The 22,422-nt window shown below is 45.6% G+C and overlaps 1 protein-coding gene across 5 annotated transcripts in view; it reads right to left on the reverse strand.

Annotated features, from left to right (window-relative positions):
- The window catches only part of PLEKHM1 (pleckstrin homology and RUN domain containing M1), a 45,699-nt gene that overhangs the window by 18,539 nt on the left and 4,738 nt on the right, over nt 1–22,422 (reverse strand). For 4 of the 5 annotated variants that reach the window (XR_013991951.1, XM_081028885.1, XM_081028886.1 and 1 more), the window contains exons 3-6: nt 20,593–20,681; nt 18,057–18,304; nt 15,748–16,371; nt 8,928–9,339 (exon numbers count right to left, since the gene is read on the reverse strand). Coding sequence is in view for 4 of the 5 variants with exons in the window: in XM_081028885.1 (XP_080885011.1) it covers nt 8,928–9,339; nt 15,748–16,371; nt 18,057–18,304; nt 20,593–20,640 (1,332 nt within the window). In the remaining variant the exon portion in view is untranslated. Of the gene's footprint in view, nt 1–8,927; nt 9,340–15,747; nt 16,372–18,038; nt 18,305–20,592; nt 20,682–22,422 lie in introns of all 5 variants that reach the window. The other variant, XM_081028888.1, reaches the window with a different exon arrangement.

Consider the following 22,422-nt stretch of genomic DNA (forward strand, 5'->3'; position numbering starts at 1 on the left):
TTTGAAAGTTTTTTAAAAAACATCTTCATTGAGACATGATTCACATACCATAAAATCAACCCATTCAAAGTGCACACAATTCAATAGTTTTAGGGTATCCAGAGTTGTGCAATCATTACCACAACCTAAGTTTAGAACATTTTCATGACTCTGTAAAGAAGCCCCGTATCCATTAGCAATCACTCCCTATTTCCTCTCAACCACTCCAGTTCTAGGCAACCAACAAACTTACTTTCTGTTTCTATAGATTTGTCCATTTTGGACATTTCGTATAAATAGAATCCTAGAACATGTGGTCTTTTGTATCTGGCTTCTTTTGCTCAGCGTAATGTTTTCAAGGTTCATCCACATTGTTGCATTTGTTAGTACTCCATTCCTTTATATTACCAAATCATATTCCAATGTATGGACATACCACACTTTGGCAATCATGAACAATGCTGCTATGGACATTCATGCACACTTTTGTATGGACGTTTTCTATTCTCTTGGGTACATACCTAAGAGTGGAAGTGAGGAGTCATATGGTAACCAGGTCTAACTTTTTGAGGAACTTACAAATTGTTTCCCGAAGTGGCTGTACCATTTTACTTCCCATCCGCCAGTATGAGGGTTACAATTTTTCCACGTCCTTGACAACATTTGTTAGTTTTTTTCATTATGGCCATCCGATGCATGTAAAATACAACGCCATGGTTCTGATTTGTGTTTTCCTAATGTCTAATGACACTGAGCACCTTTTCATGGGCTTACTGATCATCTGTATATCCTCTTTGGAGAAACGTCTATTCACATCCTTTGCCCATTTTTAAATTGGGTTGTCTTTTTGTTCTTGTGTTGTGTTATGGATTACATCATATCCCCCCAAAAGATATATTGAAGGGACGGCCCGGTGGCTCAGGCGGTTGGAGCTCCATCCTCCTAACTCCGAAGGCTGCCGGTTCGATTCCCACATGGGCCAGTCGGCTCTCAACCACAAGGTTGTCGGTTCAACTCGAGTCCCGCAAGGGATGCTGGGCTCCTCCCCCTGCAACTAAGATTGAACACAGTACCTTGAACTGAGCTGCCGCTGAGCTCCCGGATGGCTCAGTTGGTTGGAGCACGTCCTCTCAACCACAAGGTTGTTGGTTCGACTCCCACAAGGGATGGTGGGCTGCGCCCCCTGCAACTAGCAACGGCAACTGGACCTGGAGCTGAGCTGTGCCCTCCACAACTAAGACTGATAGGACAACAACTTGAAGCTGAACGGCACCCTCCACAGCTAAGATTGAAAGGACAACAACTTGACTTGGAAAAAAGTCCTGGCAGTACACACTGTTCCCCAATAAAGTCCTGTTCCCCTTCCCCAACAAAACCTAAAAAATAAAAAGTAGAGTTTAAAAAAAAAAAAGATATATTGAAATCCCCTAGTGCCTCAGAATGTGAACTTATGTGGAAATAGAGTTGTTGCAAATGTCATTCGTTAAGATGAGGTCATACTGGGGTTGGGTGGGCCCTTCATCCAATGTGAATGGTGTCCTTATAAGAGAAGACACCTGCACAGAGGAGATTGCCAAGTGAAGACAGAGACACAGAAGGAGAAGGCCATGTGGCGACAGAGGGAGGGATCGGAGTGACGCATCTGTAAGCCAAGGAACGCCAAGGGTTGCTGGCAACACCAGAAGCTAAGAGAGAGGCATGGAACAGATTCTTGCTTGAACCTCAAGAAGGAACCAACCCCGCCAACATCTGGCTTTTGGACTTCTAGTCTCCAGAAGCCGCAGAGATACATTTCTGTTGTTTCACGCCATCCAGTTTATGATACTTTGGTTACAGAAGCCCTAGGAAACAAATACAAGTTGTAAGGGTTCTTTACATATTCTGGATACTAGGCCCTTATCAGATACATGACTTGCAAATAATTTCCCCAGTTCTGCGGGTCATCTTTTCACTTTCTTGATGGTGCACTTTAAGGCACAACGTTTTACAATTTTGATGCAATTCAATTCATCTATTTTTCCTTCTGTCTCTATGCTTTTGATGTTGTATCAAAACCCTTAACAAACCATTGCCTAAACCAAGGTCACAAAGATTTACTCCTGTGTTTTCTGCTAAGAGCTTTATAGTTTTAGGTCTCATATTTAGATCTATGATCTATTTTGAGTTAATTATTATGCATGGCGTGGGGAAGGGGTCCACGCCTATGTGGATATCCATTTGTCCAAGGGATGTAGAGTGTTCTGGCCCTGCTTGCCGGGTGTGAGATAAGGGAGGCATGGGCAAGCAGAACTGGGTCCTCATTGGCCGCCTCTGCCTCTGCTCCCTACTTCCCAGCAGGCCTGAGGCCCCCCAGCCTTGTGCCTTTCCTTCTGTTGCTGTCTCTCTGATGCTGAAGCTGCTCACGGGCTGGGGGAGGTGGGGTGGGTCTGGGGTCTGGGGGCTTGTGGGACTGGATTCTAGTTCTTTTCTTCACTATTTCAAGCACTCCCTGTCTTTCTGTCCCCAAGTGTGAAAAAGCAGAGGCAAAGAAGCTAGCTGCCCTATGTGGCTGTCTACACAGAGGAAATGAGTCATGCAAGGGGTGGGACCAGCCCAGCTGTTTTCCTAAGTGCCACCAACCTCACCCTGATGTTGCTATTTCCAACCCCGAAATCAAGACTACTCTCCCTGCTCACCTAGACAGGGAAGGGGAGCAGGGCTGGGGCTGCACCAGAAGGATTGGTTTAGACAGTTTAATCAATTCAGATGCTATAGGACTCCCTAAGCCCAGAGTGGGAGTTCGGAGTCAGGGGCCTGGGGGGACCTCACAGAGCTGGACCTCTAGGGCTTCCTCTGAAAACCCTCAGACTTGGCAGGTGCTTCCTTCTGCCAGTGACAGGACAATGTGTCACTCAGGGTGGCTACTGGGGACCATTTACCACACAGGATTCTGAACAAAGCCTGCCTAGGTCATTGAGACCCAGGGGAACTCCCCAAGGAAAATGGGCATGGCTGTTTAGGCAGCTCCACAGAAGCTGGCACACATACCTGGGAAATCCTGTGACCTCTCAGCTCCTGCTAATGGCCCTAATGGGAAAGACCACTACCCCTTAAGACTCAGCTCAGGGGTCATCCACCACCTCCTTCTGGAAGCCTTCCTTACTCATTTCCAACCTGCCCCCTCCCACCTCCCCAGCTGGGCTAGGGACCCCTGCAGCCTTGGGCTCTCATGGCGTTCTGTGCTCAATGCCATCCTAGCACCTGTAAAGCTGTTTGGAATGGTCTTTTTTTCTTTGTGCCTTGCACAGGGTTATAACAGATAAGGGAATAAATCTTGACTTTGAGAACATCTTTAATGTAAAATAACAAGGGTGGCGCAAGGGAACTGGAAGGAAGGAAAAGGTGAATTCTAAGATGATGCATGTTCACTGGTAAGGGCTCCTCTTTCCATGGAGGAGAGGGAGACTATAAGGAAATGGTCAGACACACATCAGTGACCACAGGTCAGCTGCCGGGAAATCATACTCTAGGGAAAAGCTTTTGTTCTTTTAAGCAATGGAGAAAAACAGTGGGAACACTGGGTCCTTGGAGTTTCTGCACACAGAAGCCTGGACTGAGGTCTGGGGCTGTGCCCCACACTAGCCCCCAGTTATAAAGTGGAGAGGGAGGTGGGGGAGAAGGGAGCACATCACTGTCTCCCGTCTCGCTCCACTCTCATATTGCCTTCCTACCTCCTGCTAACGCAGAGGCCCACATCTGGCCAGTTCCCTGCCCCTTGAACAGTGGGGGGAAAATGACCATTAATAAAGGATCTCAGACAGAGCACCACCTGCCACCAGGGATCCAAGAGAGAGGAATGTCACCTGGAGTTACTAAGGCATCAGGATGCTTTATACAACTGCTAAACCCAGACAGGAGTCCAGCTGAGGAGAGAGATACCAGGTCTCTGGACTGCTTTCAAAAAGCATTTTTTTTTGTCCAGTGTGCGCTTATTATGTCAGGCAAAGGGACTGCCTGTACCCCTACCTGGAGGAGGGGACCATGTGCCGTAGGACGTGAGGGCAGTGATTAGGGCCACGTTTTAGAATTCAGATTGTCCTCTGAAAGTTACGCTGAGAAACCAAGTCACATCCCTCCAGGTCCCAAACACAGTCACCCTAGTGTGCTCCCTCACTCCCTGCACCCTTCCTCCCCAGCACTTATCACGGCATAATTATGATGTCTAATCTAGTGTCGATCCCCAGCGAGCAGGGCCCTTGTCGGTCCTGTTCCATCACTGTACCAAGCATGGTGTTTGGCCCATTGCAAGGGCTTTGTATTAAATGATTTTTTAAAACAAATTTAATGAAAGACTGAATGGCTCTTGGGGTTATGAAAGTTGACAGTGAAGCCCCTTCTCAAAGTGTCAAATAAATAGCAGTGACTAAGTGACGGAAGCATAGAGAGATGAGAACCACAGAGGCAGCACGCAGGGCACAGCCCCACCTACCCCGTCCAAAGGCAGGGAGGCCACCAGGCCAGTGTGAGCAGGCAGGCTGCACGTGGTGCTGGGACTGCCTACAGAGTGGAGGAATGAATGGACCCACAACTCCCCTGTGGAGACAGACTCAGGGAGGGGCGAGCATCCGAGGTGCTCACGCTGGACTGGCAGCAGCTGCTTTGAGTCCACGTTACCCAAGCAACCCTCCAGCAACCAGACCCCCCTGAGGCCTGCACGGGGCCTGCCCTGGTCCGACCAACCTGGCCACTCCTGCACTTGATGGGGTACTTCTCAGTGTAAATACACAAGCTGGCATTTCGAGAGTCTCAGGAGAGTTCAAGAACTATTCATTGATACCTACTTTCTCCCCAGTCCAGTGGTCGAAGCTGACAATACAGAAGTGAATAGACATGGTCTTTCACATCGTGGAGCTAATATTCTAGTCAGGAAGATAGAAAATGAACAAGTAGACAAATAAAGAGATAATACAATTAATTTCACATAGTGATGAGTGCTACCAACAAAGTGAAGCAGGTAAATGGGAAGGAGTCATTGGGGATGGTGCGTTGGAGGCAGGGTGGTCAGGGATGGCTGAGGCAACACTGAGGAAAAGGAGGAGTCGGGAAAGGATCTCGGCAGACGCAACAGAAGGTGGAAACACCCAGGGTGGAAGGGGCTTGCTCTGCTAGGAGCTGCAAGGAGGCCAGTGGGTGAAAACTTGGTGAGTAGAGGAGGACCCTCGTTAACGAGTTGAGCTGCCCTGGCCCATCAGTTCTGGGACCCTGGCAAGAAAGGATGTCTGAGCCGGCAAGGCAGAAGCCAGACTCTGGACAGGAGTGAACTCAACACGGTCAGTGGCATTCTGTGGAGCCACTGTCCCTACAGGATACCCCTCTGTCCTCTGCTCAAGCCAGGGGTTTTAGCGCCTTTCTTCCCTCAACCTCCAGAGTGTGTTGGCAGTTTTTCAGTCCCAAACTCCAGGGTTCTGTGACATTCTGGGCCCTGAAGCAGTCTTTGGGATAGTAAAAATGGAGTCTGACCTTCATTTACAGTTACATGGTTTATGTAGTCATATTCAATAAATGGTGCTAGTCAATCAGATATCCACATGGAAAAACATGAACTTTGCCTCTTGTCTCACACCATATACAGAATTAATCACAGATGGATCATAAACCTCATTGTAAAAGGTCAAATATAAGCTTCTAGAAGAAAATACAGGGATTTTCATAGCTTTCATAGTCTTGAGGTAGACAAAGATTTTTAAGAGAGACACGTAACACATTAACTATATACAGAAAGATTGATAAATTGAAGATCATTAAAAAATGGGGAACCTCTGTTCAACCAAAGATACTATTAAGAGATTTAAAAGGCAAGCCATAGACATTTGCTACACATATTTTGTGCTCCAATAAAAGAAAAACCTATTATATATAAAGAGCTCCTACAAACCAATAAGGAAAATACACATCATTCAACCTGCGAATGAAACAATGACTGAGACACTTACACAAGAGGATCAAATTGCCAATAAGCAAATGAAAAGGTATCAATATTATTAGTCATCAGGGAAATGCAAATTAAAACCACAGGGAGCTACCACTACACACGTATTAGAGTAGCTAAAATTAAAAAGATCAATGACAGCATTGGCTAGATAAAGAACAATGAAAACGCTCATAATTGCCAACAGGAGGATAAATTAGTAAAAGCACTGTTAGAGAACTGTTTGGCAGCATCTACTGAAGCTAAACACATGCCTACCCAAGGACCTAGCAATTCCACTCTTAGATATTTACCTACAGAAATGGGTACAATCACAGCAGCTTTCTTCATAACGATCAAAAACCTGGAAACAACCCACGTTCTGGTAGCAGGAGAATAAATAAATACATTGTGACACATTCTCACAGAATACTACAGATCAATGGAAAAGATCAAACCATAGCCTCATGCTTCTGTATAGATGCCTCTCACAGACATAACGTTCAGTGCAGGCAGCACAGGAGTACAGAGTGCATGATTCCATTTGTATGCAGTTCAATGACAGGATAAATAAATCTATGGTGCTACAAAGCAAAATGGCTCCCTCGTTAGGGAGCAATGACTGGGAGAGGCAGGAGGGAGCTGGAAATGTTCAGGTGGCTGGAAATGTTCTGTCTCTTGATCTGGATGGTGGTGACAGAGTGTACATCACATATAATTACTCACTGGGGTGCACGCTGAGGACCTGGGTACTTAGAATCCATCATTTCTCAGAAATGTTTAAAAGGGGGAAATAATAGTCTTTTCAATACATAGTGCTGGTGCAACTGTGTATCCATAAGCACAAGACTGAAGTGGGACCTCATCCTTATACCACATATAAAAATTAACTCAAAATGGATCACAGATCTAAACAACTATAAAAATTATAGGAGAACACATAGAAGTAAATCATTATAACCTGTGATTAGGAAATGGGTACTTAGATACATAACTCAATAGTAAAAAGACAAATAACTCAATTTAAAAATGGGCAAAGGTTCTGAATAGACATTTCTCCAAAGATACACAAATGGCCAATAAGCACATGATAAGATGTTCAGTATCATTAGCCATCAGGGAAATGTAAATCAAAACCATAATGAGATATCACTTCTCACCCATTAGGATGGCAGTAGTAATAGTAACTATTATTATATAATAATAATAATAACTTATTAAAAAGACAATTACAGGAATACACTGATGGTGGGAATATAAAATGCATCAGCTCCTTTGGAAAACAGTTTGGCAGTTCTTCAAAACGTTAGATATGGAGTTAACATATAATCCAAAAATTCCACTCCTAGGTAGGTATACAAGAGAATTAAAAACATATGTCCACCCAAAAATTGGAACATGAATGTTCATTGAAGCATTGATCACAGCAGTTAAAAAATGGAAAAAAACCCAAATGTCTGTCAACTGATGAAGTTATAAATAAAATGTGACATATTCATACAGTGGAATCTACAATGGAATACTACTCAGCGATAAAAAGGAATGAAGTACGGATACATGCTACAACATGGATTAACATTGAAAACATTGTTAATTGAAAGAAATCAATCACGAAAGGTTACATAGTATATGACTCAATACATGATAAGTCTAGAATACCATTATGTATGGACAAAGTAGATTAGTGGTTGCCAGAGGTTGAGGGGAGAAAGGAAGGGGGAGGGGAGAGGTGAGGGAGTGACTGCTAATGGGTAGGGGTTTCTTTTATGGGGGATGAAAATGTTTTAAAATTAGATTGTGATGATGGTTGCAAAGTCCTGTGAATATATTAAAAAATTATATACCTGAATTAGGTAAATTATATGGTATGTGAATTATACCTCAATAAAGCTGTTTTAAAAAAGGGCGAGGTGTGCCTCTTCTAGTCTGTTTCATGATCCTGGTCCCATCCTGAGCAATAGGATCTGGAAGCTCCAGGCCAAAGGAAAGAATGCATGGATAGAGCTGAAAAAGTAAACTGTGCCCTAACATGAGCCCCAGATTGCAGCTGGCAAAAACTCCAGGCTTTGTGTGTCCATGTGCACATGTGCATACAAATTCCTGCCTCTGCGTTCCATGGCACAAGAACAAATGTGATGTGGCCAAAGAGCGTGGCTTCACAGCTTAGACTACTGCTTCACCAGGCCAGTGGTTCTCAAGCCTCACTGTCCATGGCTCTCTCCGGGACATTCCCAGGGCTGGCTTCCCTCAGGTTATCAACATATCGGACTGACTTATTCTAGAACAGCGCTGTCCAACAGACATGCAATGTGAGCCACATATGTTCTAGTAGCCACATTTTTAAAAAAAATGTAAAAAGAAACAGGTGAAATGAATTTTATTCATATATTTTATTTAACCCAATATATCAAAATATTTTCTTTTTAATATGTAATCAATAAATTATTAATGAGAAATTTTACGTTTTCTTTTTCCATACTAAATCTTCAAAATCCAATGTTTGTTTTACACAGCTTATCTCAATTCAGACTAGCCTCATTTGAAGTGCTCAGTAGTCACAGGGGGCTAGCGGCTGTCAAATTGGATAGCGCAGTTCTAAGTCTGGTTCATGTGCAAAACGAGTATTTTCGAAGCCTGGTATCACCTAAAAATATTAATTCAGTAATAACAAGTACTGAAGAGGAAGCCAAGGCTCAGCGAGGTGAAGCTCCTTGCCCAAGGCCCTGAGCTGCTAAGTGGCAGTGGTTAAGAGCAGAGAGTCTGTGGTCAGATGAGTTATCTTCTCACAGGGTGAATGTGAAGACGACAGCAGGTACCCATGGGGAGGGATTGGCACGGTGCCTGGCTCATTTCCACGACTCACACACAGGAAACATTAGCTCCGTCACCACAATGCTATCGACACTATACCACACAGGGAGAGGGGGTGACCGGAGCGAAGGCACAGACCATTGTGAGACATTTCACCGAGATCGCCCCCTGAACAGCCTGGACCACTCACCGGACTGATGGGTGAGGAAACCACAAGGCTCAGTACAGCGCCGTCATCCACCGAAGGCTTCTGCCAGCCACTCCCTTGGCCGACGGCTCTGGTCGTCTCTCTCACAGGACTAGAAGGCTGCTGGTCTGACGTGCTCTCTGAAGGGACAGCCTGGGCAGTGCCCAGATGCTGCAAGCCCAGGGTGCCAGGTGTCTGGGAAAGTGGCTCCTGCTGGTGGCTACCGTCTCGAGGGCCAGAGGCTGCCTGGGCAGGAGAGGGCTCTGCAGGCACAGCAAAGTGTGGGTGCGTGCTCGCGTGCAGGCAGAGGCCGTGGAGGGACGGGGAGGCCTGCAGCGTGGGAATGTCCGCGTCTCCGTTCAGTCCGTTGGTTGGCACACAGTTTACCTGGGCTTTGCTGAATTCCGACAACACCCTAGAAGTTTTTGAACAAAGAAACCTGTGTGACAGGTTGTCAGCTAGAATGCTGGAGGATACTGGCGCAGTGGTTAAGAATGGAAAACTGCTGCTTTGTGATTTACAAAACGAAATGAAACAAACAACACTCTCTTCATCATCCACAGGCCTCCTCCTCTGACACTCCCCCCAGAGTTCCTCCCCAGCTGCGACGGAGGCAGACGGGGTGGGCAGGTGACTTGTGGAGCCCAGGATCTCAGGGGAGAAAGCTCACAAAACATTTTGAGAAAAAGGGCTTGATGTGAATGCGAACTGATTGCCTCCGCCTTCTGAACAGGCTCACCGTGGGCCTGGAGAGTTTGCTGAGCTGACGGATGTGTGGGCAATCACCTCCCCAAGCCGACTGCGACAGAGCCGCGGGGACCAGGTGTCTCAGAGCTCGGCTCCCCAGCAGCATAGCAGTGGACGCATCAAGACTCCACTCCTGGGCTATGGACTTGGCTGAAGTGAGGACCCACTTTGTTCCTGGAACAGCAACTGGGCGGCAGGATTGGGGTGAGGTGCAGGGGCTGGTCTACCTCAGAGCCGGACTGGGTGTGGAGTCAGAGAAAGTGCCAGAAAGTGCTGCTGGAGATCAGTGTACACAAGCTGTAAGAGTGTGTACACCAGTACACATGGGGTGTGCACCCGCTCACTCCTCCCAAGGGGACTTGCTCTTCCTGCCCCTCAGTGGCGCTGCTGGGGCCACAGGGACCCAGTGTTTCTGCCTTTGTGTACATACACACACGTGCGCACAAGTGCGTGCACATGCGTGCACACATGCAGACATGCACAAAAACATACTTCTGGGCTTTCTGGAATGTGCACTGGCTAGTGGTTCCTCCACCCTCCGTCTCCTCAGGCTTCTGAGAATCCAAGTTCCATTTCTGAAGTAAACCTATTTACTATCTCCTCCTCTGCTCATGAACCCAGTTGAGTCTGTCATGGATGAACGCAGGTTCAGATGATGACACAGCTGTCTGAAGCCCGAGAGATTGCACACGTCTGCCCTAATGGCTCAGACTGGGTCCAGGAGACACGTCCAACTCCCCTTACTGTGAACTTACACAAAGTAGGATTTTACAACTCGAGGTTTTACATGAGCGTCTCCTAGCGGAACTCTGCTCTGACCTACACCGTCACAGCCCCGAACAACATTCCTAGACATTCTAATCAAAAACTGGTGACCAACCACACATTTATGGGCAAACTGATTTTCAATATGAGCGTCGAAACATTTCAATGGGGAAAGAACAGTCTTTTCAACAAATGGTGCTGGGATAAGTTCCATACAGAAGAATGAAGTTGGACTCCCTTTCTCACACCATATAAAAAAATGAACTCAAAATGGGTCAAAGACCTAAAGGTAAGAGTTAAAACTATAAAACTATTAGAAGGAACAGGTGTAAATCTTCATATCTTGGATCAGGCAATGTTTTCTTAGATATCTCATGCATAAGCAAGCAATAAGAGAGAAATTGGACTTCATCAAAATTAAAAACTTTTTTGCTTTAAAACATACTACCAAGAAAGTGAAAAGACAACCCACAGAATAGGAAAAATATTTTCGTATCTTATACGCAAATATCATCATATATATATAAGGGTCTAGTATCTAGACTACAGAGCACTCTTACAACTCCATGATAAAAAGGCAAAGAACCCAATTTAAAAATAGGCAGAGGATATGAAAAGACATTACTCCAAAAATGCACAGATGGCCAGTGAGAACATAAAAAGATGCTCAATATGATCAGACAGTAGTGAAAGACAAATCAAAACCACAATGAAATACTGCTTTATACCCACTAGAATAGTTATAACGAAAAAGGACAGAGACTAAGAAATGTTGGCAAAGATGTGGACATACACTGCTGGTGGAGACGTAAAATGGTGCAGCCTCAGTGTTGAGCAGTTTGGTAATTCCTCAAAAAGTTAAACAAAGTCACCATATAACTCAGGAATTCTACTCCTGGGTATACACTCAAGAGAATTCAAAACATACATTCACACAAAAACTTGTCCACGAATGTTCTCAGCAACATTAATCACAACAGCCAAAAAGTGGGAAACAACCCACTGCCCATTAATTAACTGACGAACACATAAACCAACTGTGGTACATCCATACTATGGGGGATTATTCAGCCATGATACATGCCACAACACGGATGAACCTTGAAAACATACCATGGGAAAGAAGCCAGTCACAAAAGACCACGTACTCTGATTCCATTGACGTGAAATGTCCCCAATAGGCAAACGCATGGCTGATGGGAAGGGGTTTCCTTACAGGGTGAGGACAGGATTCTCGGATTGGGTAGTGGTGATGCTGCAGAAGCTTGCAAATGGACTACTGAATTACACGCTTTAAAGTGATGCCTTTTATGGTATGTAAATCCTATCTCAATAAACACAGGGGTCAGAGAAATGTGTTCGTGGAATAGTCATGGGAGGGGGGCAGGTGGGTGCTGGTTCTTGCTCCACGGCCTCACTCTAAAAACACACTGATACAAATCCAGGAGTGCAAGTTGCAGGGAGGAGGCAATGATAAGTTCTGGAAACAAAGGGCTAGTTTCCAAGCCAAGGAGGAAGGGACACTTCCTAACTGGTTATATGTGTCCCAACCACTATAACAGAATGGGGCCACCTTCTGAAATGAACTAGGGAGACAGACTGTTAACAAATGTCCCCTGTGAGGTCCCAGCTCCTCACGGGTTCCTGAGAGGTGATGAAGTGAGTGAATAAAAGCAGGGCTCCAGAGTCCTCCTGGCCTTGGTTAGCACATTGCTGAGAGCCCCCAAACAGGTACCTGAAGTTCATAGATTTAATTCCCTTATCTGGAAAGCAGGCAAGGTATCAGCACCCACTTTTGTGACTATGACAAAGATAAAATGAGATAATATAGATAAAATGCTTAGCAGAGTGTCTTACACAAGTTAAGGACTTGAGAAATGTTAACCTCAGTTCGTTATTGCAGCTGTTTTTATTATCACTGATAAGACTGCTTAGCCTCCATGCACACAAACAGAAAAATCTAAGGAAAGGAGCGGGATTATGGAAATACTCATTAGCATTACCAAAATGGTTATCAGTTATAAACAAATCCTAATCTGTAAGACAGGTTTTAAAGATAGAGTAGACTGGGTGTTAAATACGAAAGTTACTTAATTCCTGAAGAAATGCCACCAAACAGCAAGAAGCTTGTGTGATAAATCAGAGCTTCCACCAAATCAAAACCAAGGCCAAGGTGAAATCAAGTTCACGGAGCTTCACCAGAATCAGCTCCGGTCTTCAGGACTCAGAGAGAAGAGAGACAAGTACATCAAGTAGAAAAAGTGCTAGAGCTGAGATTTTGAAGGAAAAGGAAAAGAAAGAAAATTTTCAAAAATTTTGAAGAAAATGCAACATAAAAAGGAAACAGTGAAACTGCTATAGTCCTCTACTTCTGTCCCGCTCAGGGCAGTGTTTTTAAAAAACTTTCTCTTCAAAAAATTTAAAACGTTGTGCTTTCATTTAGACAGCAATCTGAAGAAGTATATTATTATATACACATGTATATATGTGTACATACATGTGTATATATGAAATAAATATAAAAAGCATGGCCTGGAGACTCTGGATGGCCACCTTAAAAAGAACCCCTGCCAAGTGATTCTGAGCCTGGTTCTCTTGAACATGTGGACTACTATGTTGCTGCTACAGGGTACCATTTGGCAGTCAAGGACCACTAATAAATGCACAAAGGTGGGCTGCATATGCTCAGAATCATGTCCCCCAAGGGAAGGCCTCATGATGACATCCGACAAACATTACTAACCAGCGTTTTGTAGCAGTGTTTACAGAGACAAGTAGTAGAACTGATGGCACAGGTACTCAGCAGTGAATGACAATGACACCACCTATTGGGCACTCACTATGTGTCAGGCACTGCTCTAAGCACTTTTCCGATCTTAACTCATTTAGTCTACCCTACATGCCTTTGAAGCACTCTTAGCCCCATTTACAGATGAGGACATAGAGGTCAGAAAGATTGAGTAACCTGCCCAAGGTCAAAAAGCTGGTTAATAAAAGACTCAGGGAGTCTGGCTTCTGAGTCCACATTCTTAACCACTAGACTGTAGTTCTAGTGATAATTTTAATTCAGACCCAACAAACACAAATGAAGCTACTCAGGGCAGTCAATCCTCTCTTTGCAAGGCAAACTGCAATTTGGTTTCAGCACAAAACATTATATTAATAAACTTCATTTGGAATGTTAGGTGTTTTGTACTTTAATTTGCAGATGTTTTGGTTTTATAGTTGTACAAGTTATAAGTGCAAAGTATTTATGACTAATTTTAAGTTATAAACATTTAAGTAAAATAATAAAAATAACTGAAGTGAGCTCTTAAGTGCTGGTGAGAATCTTTTACCCTTGACATATATACTCCAAGGAACGCTGGTCTCTGTGGACGCTCCGACCGACATCAAGCCCAGCTCTATGAGTGATGGAGCTGGATGTGTGTTCGTGCATCTGTGGTTAGTGTGTGCTGGTCCCTCACTGTCCAGTGGACTGTACGTCCTGACCCGCTTCCCTTGAGTTCCCCAGAATATCCAGGACAACACTTCCTACACAGGGTGGATGGTCACTGGTTCAATGACCTTAAGCTGGAATTTTCCAATCACAAGACTCATGGAAGACAGAGGCCAAACACATGACAAAGAGAAGACTGACTGGTCTGTAGGAGGAGGGAGAGACAAGGAAGGACTAAGACACATGAGTGACCCTAAGTCACGCCACAGGCCCAGCCATGCTGGGCTGGGGACTGCTCCTTTCCAATAGGTTCTATCCAAATCTTTCATTTGACATTTGAAAATTCTATCTAATGCGCTCAGTGCTCAGAAACCATTTCTGGGGCCTACCAGACATTCTTATGTGTATAACTCCCTAACATCTGCTTTGATCCTTAGACAGCTCTCCAAGGGATCTCCGTTTTAAAGAGGAAAAAAAGAGAACCTCAAAAAGAGCCAGCAATTTGCCTGACGTTACTGGACTTGTTAGTGGTGGAACAGCGCTTGAAACTAGATCTGCTCCAAACCAGTCCCTCACGCTACCTGATCCTGTGTATTCCGTACCAGGTGGGAACTCTGTAATGACTTGAACCAAAGGTGGGAGGGGGCAGGGAACAGCAGGTGTGGAAAAGAAGGTCCTAAACACAGGCTGACGGACGTGCGTCCAAGTGAAGGAAATGCTTAATAAAAGGTTACCATTTTTAACCGATGAGACAAGAAACACCAAAGCTTGATAATACTGTCTGTTGACAAGACTGAGACGACACGGGTGCATTCTTGAATAAGTCTAAATAGGCAATTATTGTGAAAATTACAAATTCATTTATCCTTTTTACAAATTACAAATTCATTTATCCAAAAAATTCCCGTTTTGCTTCTGGGAATTTACTAAACAGAGATAATTGCAGAGAACAAAAAGAGTGCATGCACAAGGTTATTGAAAACACTGAACTCCAATGTTCCTTAAATACACTAAAGTATGCTCATACAATGGAAAAATATACCATAGGAAAAAAATGAAGATGCTTTGATATGAAAAGACCTCCTCCAAAACAAGGTGTAGAATCGTGTATTTACACTAGCTTTTGTGGAAAGAGGTGGGGGAATAGAAGAAATTTTTAAAATCTGTATATTCGTATTTGTTATAGATACATTTAGAAACATTGGAATAATATACAAGAAATTAATAACTATGGTTATAGGGGTGGGAAAGACTTCACGGTATACATGGTAGATTTTTTTAACCATAAAAAAAGATTATCTATTCAAAAAATAATGTTAAAAAGCCCACATGAAGAAGGCTCTGCCCCGGCTCCCTTCTCCAGTCAAGGTCGTCGCTCCACGCACTCCTCCGCCACACACGCTTGGCCCCACTGTCTACACCTCTTGCAGGCATCATTCAGGTTTTGTGTCCTCCAGGAGGCCTTCCGTGAGGTCACAGATCACCCTTATGCGTCATGCGTCACTGTGTTGTTTACCTATGTAAATACACCTTTGAACTATTAGTTTCCTTCTTTCAAGAGACGACAAACGGTATTTTACACTGAGTGTCAGAGAGATTAAATACCTTGTCAAAGGTTATTCAACCAGCTCTGAGCCGACTAAATTCATTCCCTTCACTGCCCGTTTTGCCTCTAGTGACAGTTCCCAGCAACTCCCGTCCCTGAGTCCCTGACGCGAGACACGTTCCCTTTGTTTTTCTTGCCCTAACAGAGGTCAGTCCTCAGTGACAGGCAAGCACATGCTATAGGAAGGAAGGAAAGGAGGGAGGGAAAGAGGAAGAGAAGAAAGGAGGAAGGAAGAAGAGAGGGAAGGAGTGTAGGAGGGTACTCACTCTTGCAGAGATGGGTCTGAATCATCGGCATTTGCTGTCCCCAGGTCTGACTCGTAGGACATGGGCTCCTCAGAACGGTCTGGACTCTTGGAGCCATTGTCTTGGAGGCAGCTATCAGAGTTTAGGCTGCAGGACAGCTGGGATGAACTGGCCGTGTCCAGGCTGAGGGAGGAGGCAGTGAGCTGCCTGTTCCGTCGGATCTTATGGCTGGAGTGCTGGACTTCGATGTCCTCCGAGCCTGAGGAATGGGAAATGGAATCCAGAGACTCTTTCCGCTGCAGTTCTGTACCAGAGATAGCGAGAGGGTCGAGCTCAGAGAGGGGGCAAAGCCCAGAGAGGGCCAGTGGGGTAAGTGTCCACTCGTTCAAGATAGCAGACTTATAGGAGAGTTCAAAGGATAAGGATGTCAGCCCCTGCAGGAAGCTGAGGAGGAACTCGCCCTCCTCGGCGTCTCGAAGCAGGGCGGTGGGCTGATAGTACTCGCACAGTCGGGCCTGCTCCTGGAGGAGCAGCTTCAGGTAGCACTCCATCAGGCCGTCATTGAGGGCCAGCCGCAGCCAGGCCCGGCAGCGGCCCACGTCCGTGCTCACGAAGATCAGGTGCTCCAGTTCTGAGATGGTGTGTCTGGGAACAGGGAGAACAGCCTTGTCTCAAGAAATGACTGAATCACCGGGAGGTCGTTCTATCCACTGGCTGACAAGAGCCAGTAACGGTGACTGCAACTAGACAGAGGCATGAGAAATTCTTGCCTGGCAAATAGGGTTCTAAGGGGAACTGGAAATACTAAGCTGTACCCCCAACTTTTTGGGGTTGCTGCCATGAAGCATAATTGCCATTTTCATTACAACTACTCCTTGGGACACCATCTGCTTGCATCTGGGACATGTTTATTGTGGAAGGTCCCTTAAGTGCAAGGTACTTGGAGCTGTGAAGACACGGGGTAAAGACATGGTCCCCACCCTCCATCCAGGTGACCACCTTTCAAGGGCACACCTGTTGTCAGAGCTGGGGTGGGGGCTGGGCAATCATTTCTGGGTTGGAGTAAGAAAAATGCCATAGAAAGGCAGTATCTGAGCTGGGCCTTGTGGGATTTCAACAGGGAAAGAGGGAAGGAGAACCTTCTAGGCAAAAGGGACTGACAGAATAAAAGGCATGAAGGGTAGGAAAGCAACAGACCTGTAACAGGAGTGGGGAGCACTCTAGTTACCACACAGGTTGGAGTGGGTGATTTGGTTGCAAAGACAGGTACCGCAAGGTCTTGAGTATCAAACCGGTGAGGCAAAGTGGGGCAATGGTTCCCACACCTGGCAGTGTCTCAGAAACACCAGGGGAACTTGGTCAGGATACAGAATCTGGGGCCCCAAATGAGTGAATCAGCCTCCAGACTACCATTTGGGAGCCTGTGGCTATAGGTTTCTGCACAGGAAAAGTGACTTGACTCCAGCTATGCAGACTTCAGGATGGGTTGCTCTGGATAAGACCAGGCCCCAGGCAGACCAAACTCAGGCCCCAACTGCCTTGGTCTGATGTAAATGCCGTCCTGACGACCACAGTCCTCTGCGCACATCTCCTGCACAGGAGTGCAGACAGTCCTCTGCAGGACTCAGTCACTGGCTCCAGTTGGCTTAAGCTCAGTAAATGTTAAGAAAAGACAGAATGAGATAAGGGGACAATTAAAAAGCCATTGTCACCCAGGAGTGAGGTGAGAACCTGAGATAGGGCAGTGGCAGTAGGCATGGAAAGGAAGATTAGAGACTGACGACGGGTGCTGAAGGTGGCATTTAATAGCCCTTAGAGGCACAGTGCCAGCCAGCTACTTGCTCCAAAGCTCAGGCAGTTAAGGGCAGGGCCACAAAGACAAGCATCTCAGGGTGAGTATTCAGATGCTCTAACTGGATTCCACTTAAGAGGAAAAACAACCACCCATACCTTGTTAGGAGTGTAATACTTAGCACCCAGATGTTCAAACATTCTAAAGCGGGGTCAGCAAACTTCAGTAAAGGGCCAGAGCAGTAAAGAGTTTAGGCTCTGCAGGCCACACGACCTGTTGCAAATACCTAACTCTGCCAAGGTGTGCTAAAAAGGCAGCACCTGCTAAAGGTGACCAGTCCAGCGGCTCAAAGCAGTCCCAGGCCGTTACCTGAGGGCTGAGGAGCTGATGAGGCTTGGTCTAAGAATAACCTCTATCTCAGCCATCTCTATTCTAGAACACAGAGCGCCTCTGTTGCTTTCCCGCACAGCTGGAGGAGAGCCCAGCGTCCCCCACTCTGAAGCTCTTCCCCAAAGCAAACCTGCCCAGCTCATCTCACTTGTGGGTGACAGCTTTCAGGAGGGGCCAGAAGACAGGCTGAGGCAGAGGCTTCTGGTGGGCACTCTTCTTCCTTTTCCCTCCGGCCTCGGCTCGGATGTGCTTGGCGTGCAGGCCGTGGATAAACACGGCCTCCAGGGCGCTGCACATGGTGTTGGCATCGCCGTCTTCGCTAGTGACCACGGTGTCTGAGGACACATACTGCCTCTGCAATGCTTTCACGGATCCCACTAGCTTCTTCTTGATGACCTAGGCAAGGCCAAACATAACACCGGCCTTTAGAAGATCCTCTGGTGATCCCTGCAATGTCATTGCCTGTCACCCAATACGTGCACAACCCCTCCCCCCATGCACACACCTGTGGGGATACATATATGCCTTCTGCAAAACTAGTGCATGCTAATTCTAGAAAATAAAGAGAAAGCATAGAGAAGAAAAGGAAAATCACTCACACTATCCAGAGACATCGTTATTATTTTTGCGCAAAGAAATTTGTGTTAGCTTTTGTTTTTTTAAACCGAACTTCATAGCCATGTAAATCTTGTGTTTAAATATTGGCTCCATTAGAGGTGCAGTGATGGGACTTCGGTCAATCCTTCTAGGACAGGGCTTTCTACCTTAGTTACATGACCAAGATTCCACAGAGTCAAGAAGCTAAGGAGCAAAAAGTGCTGCTTTGAACAATAAAAAGACCAAGACAACAGGAGCACGGTCTACATTTGGAAAGATTCTAGACTTGCCCACGGTTAGCCCCAGCTCTGTCAGTCACCAGCTGGGTCACCGCACACATTTCACTTAACCTCTCTCAGCTGCACTTCCTCCTCTGCTAAATGGAAATGATGCTTCCTGATCTCAGCATGGGGTCGGGGGGATTCCTCTCTGAGGGCAGGACTAGGTTTTCATTCAACCTCATGTCCTCAACACGTGGCATGGATCCTGGCACATATAAGTACTGAGTAAATGTTTGTTAATAAATAAATTGTAAAATATATGTAAACTCCTTTACATATATAGAATAAAGACAATTATTCTTTATCATATTCTAAAGAAATATAGAATAAAGACAATTCTATTATAATATATCAAAATTACCTCAGGGTCTGGAAAAGGACTAGAAGGGACTGCAGAAAAACTGGTTTGAATTGTTAGGTCAAAGGATTTTGGATAAACATTTTGCTGTTTTGTTTTTATTTTAGCCAAAACAGCTAATGTTCTTTGCAAAGTTAAATGTTCCTTTTCTTTATAATATAAGAGCTTTAATGAAACGTAATTTACATAGCATAAAATTTGCTCATTAAAAGTATACAGTTCAATGGTTTCTAGTATATTCACAGAATTGTGCAACCATGGCCACGATCCAATTTTAGTACATTTTCACTGCCCTAAAAAGAAACACTGCACCTATTAGCAGTCACTCCTTAGCCCCCTTTCCCCCTCCTTGACAACCATTGATCCACTTTCTGTCTCTATGGATTTGCCTATTCTGGACGTTTCATGTAAATGGAATCATACAATGTGCAGCCTTCTGTGTCTGGCTTCTTTCACTTAACCGTTTTCAAGGTTCATCTATGTTGCAGCATGTATCAGTTCTTCATTTCTTCTTATGCCAAGTAATATTTCATTGCATGGATTTGCCACATTTTATTTATCTATTCATCGATTAATAGACATTTTGGTTTTTCTTACTTTTTGGCTATAATGTTGCTATGAATATTCATGCACAACTTTTTGTACAGACATAAGTTTTCAATTCTCTTGAGTATATATATCCTGGAGCAGAACTGATGGGTCATATGTGATTCCATATATAACTTTTTGAGGAACTATCAAACTATTTTCCCAACGCCTATACAATTTTACATTCCCACCAGCAATATATAAGGGTTCTAATTTCTCCACCACCCGAAAACACTTATTATTGTCTGCCATTTTGATTCTAACCATCCTAGTGGGTGTGAAGAACTATCTCATTATGAGTTTCATTTGCATGTATCTAGTGTCTAATGACGGCGAGCATCTTTTCATGTACTCATTAGTTATTTGTTTATCTTCTTTGGAGAAATCCTTAGTCTTCAGACAACCTATATTAAATCCCCACTGTTTTCTGTAAATTCCCATTTTATCACCATAAATGGTGATCTACCCTGTTTCTCCGAAAATAAGACCTAGTCGGACAATCGGCTCTAACGCATCTTTTGGAGCAAAAATTAATATATGACCCGGTATTATATTATATTATGTTATATTATAGTATAGTATAGTATATAAGACTGGATCTTGTACTATAGTAAAATAAGATCGGGTCTTATATTAATTTTTGCTCCAAAAGATTCATTAGAGCTGATTGTCTGGCTACGTCTTATTTTCAGGGAAACACGGCAGAAAGGGCAGGCTCTTATCAGAGCCTGTTTCTGCTCTAACTTCTGTCAACACGAGGCCTCCCTGGATAGTGCCCATTCATTTCAAAGTGAGAAAAACCAATCAAATGGCTGTCCTGTGCACCTCCTACTCCCCTTGGATACCCCTTTGCCACTTACCGGGATGGCAGCCCGGGGATCTAGTCCATTCTCCACCACTGAGAGCATTTCCACTCATGCAGCAGCTCCCAAGGAAAATCACATGACACCTGCAGAGACAGATGACAGCCAGCTGAGCTAGCTCCCAACTCAGGGACCCAGACAATCCTTCTAAACCCCGCACCCCACCCCCAGCGGGCAGCAGCACGTCAGCCCATTTTACTCAAACTGCAACTGAAAGGCCTTTGAATACAAAAGCAAAGATGGAGAGTGGATTTTACGGAAGGAAAAAAGTCTGAGGGCCTGGATCTTGGGTGGTGAGGAGCCCTGTGAGCTGGGGTGGTCTGCCCTCAGTAGTGGGTGGAAAGGGCCCTTCACACCACACCAGAGGCTGGCACAAAATGTAGGGAATGAAAGGCTGACAATTTAGATACAGAGCCCAGGGTATGAGGGGATGGTGCAGCCGAAGGTGCCCGGAACCCACAGAGACCAGGAAGCAGGCCTCACAAGTCACATTCAGGGCCTGGGCCTTGCAACTGTCCCCTCTGACTCCTGACCCAGTCCAGTGTCTGACAAAAGGACAACTGAAACTGCTTCAAAAGGGAGGCTCTCCCGCTACACATCTGCTTCTCCTTTGGGCTGAGAGTCCGGCTTGAGTAGCACGGGGACATGTCTAAAGGGGAACATGAATTCTAAGACCAATTTGCCATTAACCAGCTAGGCATGATGAGCCACTGCTCACGCAGAGATTATGTCAGTGGAAAAAGCCTAGTACGAGGCCGGATATGTACCAAGGGCAAATGGTACCTATAATCCCAGGGAATGTGGCCACCTAAACTACAGGCGAAGAAAGCCATTGCCCAATGAATATGTTCAAGTAGCTGAAGTCAGTATACAGGTTAAGTCCCTCAGGGCTGCGGGCTTCCTGTGTGTGTAGGGGGCAGGAGGGGTTGTGGCTAAGGGTGAGGGGGCTGCTGGCTGTCAGGGACATTGGGGGTGGAGGCTTCAGCCTGAGCCTGAGGGGGCTGCTGTCTGGCCTCACCCCACCCCAGCAACTTGGACAGACCAGAACCGGGCAGGCATATTCACATCTGAACAAACCTCTAGTGATCACACAGCTGAGCATGAGGGGACACCAAAAATGACAGGTTATTGCTGTCTCTGCTCTCAAAAACTCATGGCCTAAAGAAGTTAATAAAACCAAGGCATGCTAAGTGGGTTTTGTACTCTTTACATATATCGCCTTATTCCATTTCTCATAACCACCCTGGGAGGGCTCTTTTATTACCTTGACCTGACAGATGAGAATTAGAAACTGACCCAAGTCAAGGAACTTCCCAGGGCTGATATGGCCGACTCCCCCACCCACCGCCAGGACAATGCCAACCCCAGCTCAAGGGCAACCTGCAGACCCCTGGGTGCAATCACCTCCCTTCTGGAAGAGGCGGGTGTGAGCTAGGGGGAAAAGGGACAGTGGGGACTGGGCGAGGGCTCATCAGCTGGGGGCCCTGGTGGAAGACATTCAATCCCTGGCCTCTGGAGTTGGCAGAGGGTAAACAGGACCCAGAGCCAACCTTCCTAGGTAAGGACATGCAGAGGGAGGCAGGTGTGCGTGGAGGATGGTCCTGCAGCGCCAGCTCCAGTCAGGGCCTGACAGAGTGCCAGGAAGAACATTGCCTGCCTCACCCTTCAACCACATTTCAGCTCCCACTGACCCTGGGTCCCCAGGGCCCTCCCTCTTCTGGACCATCAGGGCAACAGGGCAAGCGGCCTGTGCTGCGGTTCGAGTCCCTTCAGAAAGTACGTCTGATCCTGAGGCTGGGTTCCTTCGAGGCTACCTTGCGCAGCCCA

The sequence above is a fragment of the Rhinolophus hipposideros genome (assembly GCF_964194185.1).
Source record: "Rhinolophus hipposideros genome assembly, chromosome: 20".
Classification (NCBI taxonomy): domain Eukaryota; kingdom Metazoa; phylum Chordata; class Mammalia; order Chiroptera; family Rhinolophidae; genus Rhinolophus; species Rhinolophus hipposideros.